The sequence below is a fragment of the Paramormyrops kingsleyae genome, chromosome 5 (assembly GCF_048594095.1).
Source record: "Paramormyrops kingsleyae isolate MSU_618 chromosome 5, PKINGS_0.4, whole genome shotgun sequence".
In the NCBI taxonomy this organism is placed as follows: Eukaryota; Metazoa; Chordata; class Actinopteri; order Osteoglossiformes; family Mormyridae; genus Paramormyrops; species Paramormyrops kingsleyae.
Genome location: NC_132801.1, coordinates 3,917,542 through 3,930,254, shown reverse-complemented (window position 1 = coordinate 3,930,254; position 12,713 = coordinate 3,917,542). Strand labels below are relative to the sequence as shown.

The window sequence follows — 12,713 nt, the reverse complement described above, 5'->3', positions numbered from 1 at the left end:
TTATCCGAAGGCGGACGACACCGCCGTATGGAATGCGCTGGAATGCAGCCTCTGCTATGGTCCAGGCTTCTTCTGTTACTTCTGGGGCCAAGCCCAGGGGGAAGCTGTGCAGCATGCGATGCGCAGAGCGCCTATGCCAGCTCGAGTCCCATTGAATGTATACATGCAGGAGTAAATCGACTCCCAATCGCATTATCTGGGTGCCTTAGTCCGAATTTGATTCAGCATGATTTCAGTCAGATTAACATGTTTATAGGCACTTTAAAAGTCTGTTTGAGTCGGACTAACACAATAATTCGATTAGCGCGCATGTAAAGGTACCGACAATTTCAGCTACCTGCTGTTTGCGAAAAGTTCAGTTAACGCTACAAATGCGTCTTGGCCTTGGGGGAACGAAAATTACAGCAAAACAAAAAGTTGCTTTCTTATGTCCTCCATTTTGCTCTGACTTAACCACTCGAACGTGTATCATATTGTACTTACGATTTTCCAACACTCTAGTCGGATCTTCCGAGTAGGACTTGAAGGCAGCATTAGTCTGCCGCTATGATAACATCCTCATAAGTACTATGCTGTGTTTTAGCCTGCTGCTATGCTAACATCCTCCATAAGTACCATGCTGTGTTTTAGCCTGCTGCTATGCTAACATCCTCCATAAGTACCACGCTGTGTTTTAGCCTGCTGCTATGCTAACATCCTCCATAAGTACCATGCAGTGTTTTAGTCTGCTGCTATGTCAACATCCTCCATAAGTACTATGCTGTGTTTTAGCCTGCTGCTATGCTAACATCCTCCATAAGTACCATGCTGTGTTTTAGCCTGCTGCTATGCTAACATCCTCCATAAGTACTATGCTGTGTTTTAGCCTGCTGCTATCCTAACATCCCCCATAAGTTCCACGCTGTGTTTTAGCCTGCTGCTATGCTAACATCCTCCGTAAGTCCTAGACTATACTATGCTGATATCCTGCATAAGTTCCACACTTACGTTTTAACATTGGCCTGATTGGCCATGTGTGCAGGCCTTTGCTTCCTCAAATGGGGCACCTGATTGGCTGGGTGTGTGGGCCTTTGCTCAGTAAAACGGGCACCTGACTGGCCGTGTGTGCAGGCCTTTGCTCCCTCAAATAGACACCTGATTGGCCATTTGTATGGGGCTTTGCTCCCTCAAACGGGGCACCTGATTGGCCGTGTGTGCAGGCCTTTACTCCCTCAAACAGGCACCTGATTGGCTGTGTGTGTGGGCCTTTGCTCCTTTAAACGGGGCTCCTGATTGGCCGTGTGTGCAGGCTATTGCTCCCTCGAACAGGGATAGGCTGCATGTGTGCGCCTTTTCTCTGACGCCATTCCTTCATTAGTTCTGTCAACCGGTCAGTTTTGGTTCACAGTTTCTAACTTTACAATGACTCCTATTTATGGGGATAATATCTCAAAGTGGTGCATATGTATAAACACCACAGACCATTAACTACTAACTGGACCAGTTAAAGCCAGGGAGAGAGTGTACCAAAAGGTCACCGAGGGTGGGGGCTGCCCCCCTCCCCCATCCTGAGTCACATGTGCTTTCACAGGAAAGCTTTGGAAGGTTTGTCTGCCAACACCTCTACATTATAAAAGTCAAATAAAAACAAATTACTATCCTATCCATCCTATGTTCAACTGATAATCCAGTACTGGGTCATGGGGGGCGGGGGTGCTGGAACCAATGCCAGATACACACCACACACACACACACACACACACACACAAACACACACATAGCAGGGCTGGCAATTCACAGTCTGGACTGAAAGGACAGCAGAGTACAACAAGAGAGGATAGTTATTTAGTTTTATTACTTTAACTTCTAGTAACACAATTTGTGTAATTGTAAGATACAGCGATGGCATTCCATCGCTGTTTATGCCACAGCCGTAAACACTGGTGCACAAAGACTCAGTCACAGGAGTACTGATTACTGAGAGACAGCTTATAGCCATGACACTGATGGTTAAACACCCTCCATTTACACAGAGAGTGGCCTGTTTGTGCGGCTCTTTGGCTGCTGTTCCCGTCCTGCAGTGCGTTTCCCAAAAACATAGTTGCCACTGAATACTGCAACTGAATGATTCCAACTACGCCAGTTACGAACAGGAGCTTTTGGGAAACACACCCTTCTGTGTTTATACAGGAACTCCTACAGCTGCCCCTACATTCTTTGTTTATTTAGTAGACACTGTTATCCAAAGCAGGGTCAGAGGGTCCCTGGAACAGCTGGGGATTAAGGGCCCTGCTCAGGGACCCGGTGGTGGCATCACACTGACCTTCCGACCGCAGGCCCCCCCTCCTAACCCACAGAGTCACACACCGAAGCCGCACCTCCCCATTTAATTGGCAGAAGTGGATTTAATCAATGAGCAAACAGAAAACCAAAATGCAAAATGTCACAAAGGAAGCGTTTAAGTTTGGGAGCAGATGGTTCAGGCTTATTTTAGGGAGCCGTCTCAGTGATGATCCAGGAACAATACGTTAATGAATTAAAGAGCAAGAATCCCTGGAGAGAAACTCCAAACTCAAACTCCGTTTGAGCTCAGGGGCCTGTAAATGTCAGCCGTAACACAGGGATGTTCTCTTCTTAAACGTGTGTGTGTGTATATGTGTATGTGTGTGTGTGTGTGTGTCTGTATGTGTGTGTGATCGCTCCCCTTCCTTGTATTGTTCTATACTGCCTGAAATTAATTCAATTTATTCATTCATTTCCCATCACCAACTACAAGGTTCAGGACAGGATAACAGTTAGCAAAGAGGCTATCCCAGAATGCAAAGCGTACACAGAGCACCCTACATGAGATGCAGACGCACACACACACACACACACACATATGCACGCAAACAGACCTGAAAAAAATTGTCCCCCATAACATCAAAATAACAGGATTTATTACATTATGGGAACATTATCACACGCACACAGTATGTGTGATAATCCCAATTACCTGCCAAAGGAATGACCAGCTCCCTTCCTGCTCACTGACCATTTTTCATTTATGTCTTCTTCGTGTTTGTATTCCATCAGTTAACCGTGTTTCAGATTTTAAAACTTTAATGATCTTTTTGTATCGAGTTCCTGCTAAAAATTAATGACAGAGAGAATGGTTCCTGACCATGAGCACATGAAAAGCGTGGGGATTAACGCTGCAAATGACAAACAAAACGACCCCCCCCCCTACCCCCCCGCCAACCACTACCACCTTCACATCATACCAAAAATCAAACCACCCCTGGAAAGGCACTATGACCTCCTCCTAGGACAAGGGAAGGCCAGCACACCTGTCAGACGGCGCTGATTCTGCAGGATCCAGGCTTTCAGGACACACTCGGCGCCAAGGTCACCACTTCAGCTCAATCTGTGCGGCCCAGTGTCCATCTGGCCACTTAAACACCTACATCCATCGTCTAAAACTCTAAATGCTTATTTAGGATAGAGTCATGGGGGGGTGGGGGGCACCATCCTGCCTGAGACACAGGTAGGCTGACCAGATAATCCATGTCAGGGAGGACATTTTGAGCTAGAAACTACCATTTCAATAAAAAGGACCTGAATTTCACTTAACTGACTTTGTTAGTTCACCTGTGCCCTTTACTGTACGTGTGTACAGTATTTTAGTGAGTATTTTAGTAGTAATTTAGTGAGTGGGACATTAAGCCTTTGGTTCTGCAGTCACATGATGAGGTATAACTCCCTCCCGGAAGCAGAGAGAGCATGACGAGGTCATGTGACATAGGACAGTCCTCGGCAGTCCCATTCAACCGGCGTCACGCTGTGGGGCAGGAATGTTGAAAGGACTGTAACCATTAGGATTGTGGCTCGATTGCAGATCCCAGTGAGACACCCCAGAGAGACACGCCCCCCCCCCCGTCACTGGTGCTACGGACATTGGACTACAACCGCAACCAACACACAGCCTCTGTGGAATGACATAGTAACTGCAGTGCAAGGAGTGATGAGGGGTGACCAGCTTTCGGAGTGCCACTGTTCTCACTGTCACAAAATTTCAAGAGTGTCCCCCTGGGATCAATAAAGCCTATCTAATCTAATCTAAATCTAAACCTAATCTAAAACCTGTCATAAAATCTAATCTAAAGTCTCATGCAGGCTTCCTGGATTAAAAGGCTTAATGAGTCAGGATGCACAGGGTGTCATTTTAACTAAGCGATGGCTGCTGAGTCGCTTAATTGCAGCAATTGGGTGTCATATGAATTTGATGAGTCTGAATGTGAGATCCGGTTTGAAGGAGGCCTCTGATCAGCAACACTGGATGATGGATATTAAGGGGTTAACCCCCCCCCCCCCCCCAGCCACCCACCCCCAAGCATCCGTCTCCTGACCTGCCCACCTAATGCATGTCTGAGCCTAATGCATTCTCTCTGTCTCTCTCTGGGCCTTAAATTCAATCTAAGTGTCTCTCCACTTAGATCCCCCAGCAAATCCACAGCTATCTCAGGATTTCTTGACGCCCCCACTTCCCAGGGTGTGTGGGCGGGGTGGGGTGGGGGGGTGCATTTCTACAGCTCCACCCCAGTCTCATGGGAGATGCTTTAGTAGCGTGTCATAGAAAGAATTGGCTTGGTGCCTGTGGGGGCGTGGTGGGGGCGTATTGGGACAGTCTGGACCTTTCTTTACGGTTCTGATTCTGGTGTGGGGGAGTGTACCAACCTACAAAACAGGCTGCAGGAAGACCTGCCCTAACCCCTAATCTGAGGCCTGGCTTGGTTGCCCCCCATGATGTTCTTGTGGTCCCCATGCCGCCCCCATGTGCTGGAGAGGTCCGAGTTGATGGCCCGGCTCTCACTCTGGTGATTGCCCCCTAATCCAGGGAACATACCACATGCCAATGGCCTCCCCCCACTTTGGTGGCATGTTTGTGGTATATTTCGGTTTGGCTGAGTCCTTGCCACCCCCTCCTGACCTTGCCCCCCCCCCCCCCCCGATCCGCCACCTGCTCCCAGCTGCCTCTTCACATTAGGCTACATCGCATTATGTTACATTCAGTTACATCAGGGGGGGCTTTCAGACTCTCTTAGCCAGAAGGACTAAGAGCCTCTGGCCCCCCGGGCTACAGCCTTAGCAGATACACCATCCAGTCTGAAGCCTGCCCTGGGGGGGATATAAAGTCGGGGCAGGGATTGAACCCCCAAGCCTGTAGGCCTGTGTTTCGTAATGCCGTCCAGCTGGTCCCCACACCCCTCACCAGCTGATGAGGCCAGCAGTGATGGCCGCCCAGGTGACACAGCAGGACCTCGGCCTTTTGCGATCCTCCTCCTCCTCCTTGTGGCAGCAGCACAGGAAGCTCAGGTAGACAGCCAGGAGGAGCAGGTTCAGGCCCAGGGCAGCGGCGGCCACGCAACCCAAGAAGATGAGGGACTGGGGATGGAGAAAAGAGAGACAACCATTAGAGAGATGGAGACGAGGGACAGATGACGAGAGAGACAGCCATTACAGAGATGGAGGTGAGGGACAGAGACGGAAGAGACAGCCATTACAGAGATGGAGGTGAGGGACAGAGACGGGAGAGACAGCCATTACAGAGATGGAGGTGAGGGACAGAGACGGGAGAGACAGCCATTACAGAGATGGAGACGAGGGACAGAGAGACGGGAGAGACAGCCATTACAGAGATGGAGGTGAGGGACAGAGACGGGAGAGACAGCCATTACAGAGATGGAGATGAGGGACAGAGACGGGAGAGACAGCCATTACAGAGATGGAGACGAGGGACAGAGAGACGGGAGAGACAGCCATTACAGAGATGGAGGTGAGGGACAGAGACGGGAGAGACAGCCATTACAGAGATGGAGGTGAGGGACAGAGACGGGAGAGACAGCCATTACAGAGATGGAGACGAGGGACAGAGAGACGGGAGAGACAGCCATTACAGAGATGGAGGTGAGGGACAGAGACGGGAGAGACAGCCATTACAGAGATGGAGGTGAGGGACAGAGATGGGAGAGACAGCCATTACAGAGATGGAGACGAGGGACAGAGAGACGGGAGAGACAGCCATTACAGAGATGGAGGTGAGGGACAGAGACGGGAGAGACAGCCATTACAGAGATGGAGGTGAGGGACAGAGACGGGAGAGACAGCCATTACAGAGATGGAGGTGAGGGACAGAGACGGGAGAGACAGCCATTACAGAGATGGAGGTGAGGGACAGAGACGGGAGAGACAGCCATTACAGAGATGGAGGTGAGGGACAGAGACGGGAGAGACAGCCATTACAGAGATGGAGGTGAGGGACAGAGACGGGAGAGACAGCCATTACAGAGATGGAGGTGAGGGACAGAGACGGGAGAGACAGCCGTTACAGTAGGAGCTGTGCTCAGGGATAGAGACATGGTGCTATGCACATAGTAGTAGTAAAATAACATGGAAATTTGGGAAAGACTATGAGCGCATAGTGCCATTATATAATCACAAACTAAACATGCTCTAAACTGCCACCATTGTTATCATTTTATTAACATAATTATCCCATCCATCCATCTTCCATAACTGGTAACCCAGTGCAGAAGTGGCATATTCACAGAAATAATGTTTTATTAATGTTTTTATTGCGTCACTAAGATTGCCTCAGATGGCCTGTGAATGGTAACACCACAGCGGACCCGGCGTAAAGGAGCGAAACGATGACATTTTAGCGGAAAGCTGATCGCCAGCTAAACGTATGGCTTTAATGTAGCAAATTGGAATCAAGATGGACTTCCTACAGCATCCAAATGGAGCAGCTCAAAGCAGCGTCCAGCATCGTGGGCACAGGCAATGTCCTGCTGCCCAAACTGGCACCAGAACCTGGGCATGTTTTTGTTCTGGGACACAAGAAGCCAGAAATGGGTGAATTGAAGGGGGCGGGACTACTTTGTGCTGTCAATCTCCTCAGTGGCTGGCTTGCCACAGTACCCACGGCCATTGCTGTACACGGTAAATCCTGCACACAGCGGGAGATTGGGCCCCATTTCTGCCGTCACTCCACTGTGTACAACGAGGGGAAGTCAGTCCATGGGGGGGTGGGGTGGGGGGGGGGTGCACAGCACTCTGATTATCCCTGCAATCAGGGCTGAGAAGAAGCAGATGCACACCCCCACCCACGTTCCTATAGAAATCCAGAATTGAGGGCAGGAGAGAGACCCACCCCAGCCCCGCCCACCAGGCACATACACGGCAGCAGTAAACAGAAGCGCGGACAGCAGGGGGCGCCCTAGCGCTAATTCATCTGTGCAGATAGATGTACCGGTTTGTCTTTTTAAACACACCATCTCTGGCATTGATTAAATTCTTAATGCATGTTAATTGCTGTAGCTATAAATATCCTGGCAGTCCTAACACTACTTCCCCAATAAAAAGGATTGTTTTTATAAGGGAGGAAGAGAAAAATGCTGCAGGAGGCTGAGATGGCCGGCTGCAGGTTGAGAAAAAGAGAGACTCGAGTCAAAGACGACCTGCAGATGGCAATAACCCTAACCTTACCTCCTAAATCAGCAGAACGGTTCAGTTCTACTTCAGTTCGGACTCGAGGACAATGGGAGGACATCACAGAATGGCAAGAAAAAAAATCAGCTGACACAGAATGAGCAGGCTGGGGTGGATCTGTGAGCGCCCCCTAGTGGCAGGGGTTACTCAGAGTGCCTCTCTGCTGCCTGTACCTCCCTGACCCTCCCAGCTTCAGTGGAACAGTGTAATGGCAGGTTCCAATCCCAAGAAAGGTGATTCTATTCTATCCATCGAAAAGGTGAAGCAGAACCACAAACACCAACCAAATAAGGAACGTAAAATGGAAATAAATACTGATAAAAACAAAGCAAACAAATCCAAATTGGAAAATGTAAAAGCGTCACCGCTAGGTTATGGGTTTACATCCTTCATTACTGCTGCACTTTTGATCAAGAGTCTTTCCTTCAGTAACTGCTAACACTCAGAAAGAGGGCAGTTGTAGCGGAGGCTGAGTCAAACCATGCTGATGAACTCATGTCCCCTTTAACAAGGAAGAACGATCCGACTGGCTGGTTCACACCCAAGGGCCATACCAAGGACGGACAGAGAGACAGGAAGGTATTACAGCTCACGGGTGATCAGCGAGAGTGCAGGCGGCATCCTCTTCATCACGGGGAGGCTCCCTCACCCCACCCCCACTCCTAATCACCCACCCCCACTCCTAATCCCCCACCCCCTCATCCCCTGTCTGACTGATGAGGGATAGGTATGTCCCAGAGGGCACCATCTGTTAAAGGGAAAGCGTCTTCATTTTGAGCATCCGATCAGCTGCTCATATCGTGAGGAATCTGCTTCCTGGAGGGAGGAGGGAAGGCGCGCCCCCACCCACTCTAAATACGATTTTGTTTTTTTGTTCATTTTGGATGGGGAGGCACTCCTGGCATTGCCATGGCAACACATGGCTGTCACACACCTTACAGGAAGGCTGTGGGGGGGTCACAATCTGTTCAAATTAATCACCATGTTCTGAGTAGCAGAGACCCTCCCAGGATCTGGGGGGGGGGCGGGGGGGTAGGATTGATAGGAAAAAAGTGGGAGAGAGTGAAGAAAGAGAGGGAAACAGGAAGAGGTTTAGAAGATGGAGTCTGGAGAAGGACACATATTCGGTGAGCTCAGGGCCGCCAATAAAAAGAATCCCCCATACTGCCCTTGACCAGGATAAGCCGTTAGGAGATGAACAGGCAGCCGGATGGATGGATGGACAGACAGATGGACGGATAACCCTATAGGCTCCTTCTCTGTAGGCCAGGTGAAGCGACGCTCGGTCTTAGACACAGTGACACGTGAGACAGCTGCGGTTCCACCGATGCCTTCGACTGTCCCGCTGGGTTACCCTCCTCCCTGAGGTCATCACATGATGACACACAATGTGGGGCGATTGGGTTTCATTTGCGGAGGTATTTCCTTGCGTCTGTGGAATTTAAAGAAAAACAGATCTTTGTTTCTGTCTAGCTAGTCCTCTTCTGGGCCGCCGTTAGAGGTCACAGAGCCCCTGCTTCGGCCGGCTCTCTCCTCTGTACCCTCCGTGAGGTAAAGGCTATCCTCTGTACCCTCCGTGGGGTAAAGGCTCTCCTCTGTACCCTCCGTGAGGTAAAGGCTCTCCTCTGTACCCTCCGTGGGGTAAAGGCTCTCCTCTGTACCCTCCGTGAGGTAAAGGCTCTCCTCTGTACCCTCCGTGAGGTAAAGGCTCTCCTCTGATACTTCCTCTCACAATGAACTCGCCTCCATTTTCCATTTGGTTCCAGCCACAGTGGAGGACTTTCTGATTGGCCATGTGTCACACAGGCCAGATGCACCAATGGGCCCCCACTTCTGGGAAATCCCACCAATGATCTGAATCCGCACTGAAAAAAATGGGTGGGTTCCAGGCTTTACTTGGCCGGTTGTGATTGGCAGAAATATGGACATGGGGCAGCACCGAAAACGAACCTGAAAGCATCTGAAAGTGGAGGTGTGGGCCGTCGGGGACAAGGAATTCATCATGGTCTTGGGTTAAATGTCCACCCCGAGGGGTTCAGGGGTGTTTATGTGGAGCAGGGCTGGATCCAGGAGCCACAGACAACAAAAAAGGAACATGGGGAGAGGGCGACCTCATGGAAATTAAATTCCAAAGAAGTGAGTGGGAGTTGTTTAGGGGGGCGGGAGGGTAACACTGACAGATATAGAGGAAAACTGAGATCCTTACATGTCTACACATGATCTGCCAGTGTAGTCATCTCGTGCCTGAGGATTATCAGTAATCTATAATGTAATATAAGGGATCGTGACACAATTACTGTACAGTTCAGGTCATGGCTCTGCATAGGCAGGAGGCCATGCTGTTGTACCTTTGAAGATGCAGATAACATGAATTACTTCAGTATGACATAAAGGAGTGTGAACAGGTGAAATTCAGTAAGAACTGCAGTGCCAGGCAACGTCCCAGAAGGCGAGTCCCAGAGAGTCCCAGAAGGCGAGTCCCAGAAGGCGAGTCCCAGAGAGTCCCAGAGACTATGTGATTTCCAGTACAACCTGCCCTACCCCACATGATCAGGGTTGGGGGGGCATTGAGGTAACAGACACCATTGTTGTTTAACCCTGCTCTCTGGGAGCGGCAGTGTCTGGTTTTATAATTAATAAAGCCTGATTGAAAGCGTCACGTAATTAGCTTCACATCGACCCAAACACAGCAGCTGAAGACTTGCCTTAATTTGCCAGTCACATTAAACTGTTGACAGAGGAAACGCTAATGATGTGAAATGACTAGATGACTTCAAATATCTTTGGTCCTCATTAAAATAACTAAAGTGCTGTTCATTTAATCAACCGATTGTTCATGGTCCTTCAACAATCAACTGAAGAACTCACCGGCAATTCTGCTGAAAAATGTCAGACATAATCGGGTGAGAAGGCCTTCAACAAAGCAAAGCTTGATGTATTTGTAATAAATGTGGCTCAAGCGACATACCGCATAATATGATGTTAGCTGTGCTGTGTGTGTTACGTTTCCCAGTCACGCTCAGGGGTTTATACAGGTGTGGGTCCAGGGCGCACTGAGCCCAGCTGAAAGCTGATTGGTCTCTGCACTACTCCCTCCTCTGTCTCACACTGGTACAAATCACATCATTGGCTAAGTATAAGGTTGGCCCCACTTGTCTACCCCCTTAAAAAAAAGGGCGGCCTAACAGCCACGCCCCGGACCACTCCCACTAAACCCAGAGGAGCACCTTCTGGGTTTAACCCAAGGCATGAAGCTCAGATCCAGTTTGAGGAAAACGTTAAAAATGGCCAGTCGTCAAGAAACAGAAGAATGCCTTTAATCAAATCAGCAATTGATGCCATCTACCCACGTATCCATCCACCCACCCATCCATCCATCCATCCATCCATCCACCCATCAATCCATCCATCCTCTAACCACTTATCCTGGTCATGGTGGGGCTGCAATTTGATGCCAGCATGAAAAATGAATCCAGCTGGAAAAGCTGATGATATTCTGATGATGTGACTCGTTTGTTGAGGGTCTGCGAGGCAGATCTCTGCAGCTTATCATCATCCAGGGCTTTGGTATGACTTCATAAACACCCATTACACATGCACACACGTGCGCACATACATGCCACCCTACATTTATTCTTCTGTTAATTTCTATGTGCTACTTGTTCAGAAGCTTGGGTGTCAAGTGATTATTAACGGCGTTCTGAGTAAAAGAGTCCTAGCAGTATGGCTCTGGCTGGTGCCCCACCCTCGTAATCCGGATTTGCTAATGGTAATGTGTAGCCCCGCCCAAATAATCCTAATGGTAATGTGTAGCCCTGCCCCGATAATATGGATTTGCTAAGGGTAATGTGTAGCCCTGCCCCGATAATATGGATTTGCTAAGGGTAATGTGTAGCCCTGCCCCGATAATTCGGATTTGCTAATGGTAATGTGTAGCCACATCCCCATAATCCTTATTTGATAACAGGAATGTGTAGCCCTGCCCCGATAATCTGGATTTGCTAATGGTAATGTGTAGCCCTGCCCCGATAATCTGGATTTGCTAATGGTAATGTGTAGCCCCATCCCCGTAATTTGGATTTGCCAACTGTCATGTGTAGCCCCACCCCCACAATCCAGATTTGCTACTGGTAATTGTGTAGCCCCGCCCCCATAATCTGGATTTGCTAAAAGTATTGTGTAGCCCCTCCCCCGTAATCCGGATTGGCTAACGATAACGTGTGGCCCCTGCTGGCTGGCAAGGGCTGGAGACCGTCACTAATCCGCTCTGCGAGGAAGCCAAAAGGCCCCTTCAGCACCACAAGCTGCCGAGATCCTCACGGGTTTGTATATAAATAAACATTATAAAAGTGATGGCAGCAAATTTCATAATAATAATAACCTCTGCTGTGCCAGTGGATATAATAGCGGAGTCGGCCTCACCCCTCTGACTGGGCGTCTGCCTCCCTTGCTGGAAGCTGTGGTGTCACCCCTGAGGTCGCCATGGTGACTGTTAATCAGAGTCACGCGGTAGGGCTGCTGTTTAACCCCCCCATTCCAGCACCACAGCTGTAGAGCCTGCCCCTCACCCTTTCCGCAGAGTATCTACTGAAATATCGCCTTGGGGACAGCTGGTAAGCAGTCAGAGAGCATTCAGGATCCCCCCGCCCTGTCTGGGCTTCACTGATGGGACACCAGCACCTGCCTGTAGAGATTATGGAGGGCGGGGCCAGGGATGTGAGTTTGGGGGGATGTGCATCACCGCTACAGGGAATGAGGCACCGCAGTGTTTCCCAATCCGGTCCTTAGGGACCTGCAGACAGTCCACGTTTTAACAGAAATGTAGACTGTCAGGCAGGGAGCAAAAACAAGGACCGGGCTGGGAAATGCTGACATACTGGGATCAGTACAGACACTCTGCTTTACAGGCTGGGCTGCGCAAAAACATCCAGACTGATTCCAGACTATTCGCAAATATACACAAAAAGACACAGCAGAAGCAAGCGCTGTGTTTAACAGAGATTTAAAATTAATTACTACTACATTTATGTAATTAAGACTGCAGCAGGAAACGTCTCTAATTATGTGTTTTGTCTTACAATGCAGCCATGCAAAGATTACTGTTAAAACGGGAGAAGAAGAAAAAAAAATCAGCTTCAGTTTTTTTCATGTTCCTGGAGGATTTTTTAAGCTGCGCTGGACAAACGTGAGCAGAAGATGTGGGC

At 49.3% G+C, this 12,713-nt stretch overlaps 1 protein-coding gene across 5 annotated transcripts in view; it reads right to left on the bottom strand.

The window, feature by feature from the left end:
* ttyh2 (tweety family member 2) overlaps positions 1 to 12,713 on the bottom strand; it is a 52,450-nt gene that overhangs the window by 32,804 nt on the left and 6,933 nt on the right. For all 5 annotated transcript variants that reach the window (XM_072711887.1, XM_072711888.1, XM_072711889.1 and 2 more), the window contains exon 2: positions 5,231 to 5,403. In XM_072711887.1, the coding sequence (XP_072567988.1) occupies positions 5,231 to 5,403 (173 nt within the window). The remainder of the gene's footprint in view (positions 1 to 5,230; positions 5,404 to 12,713) is intronic.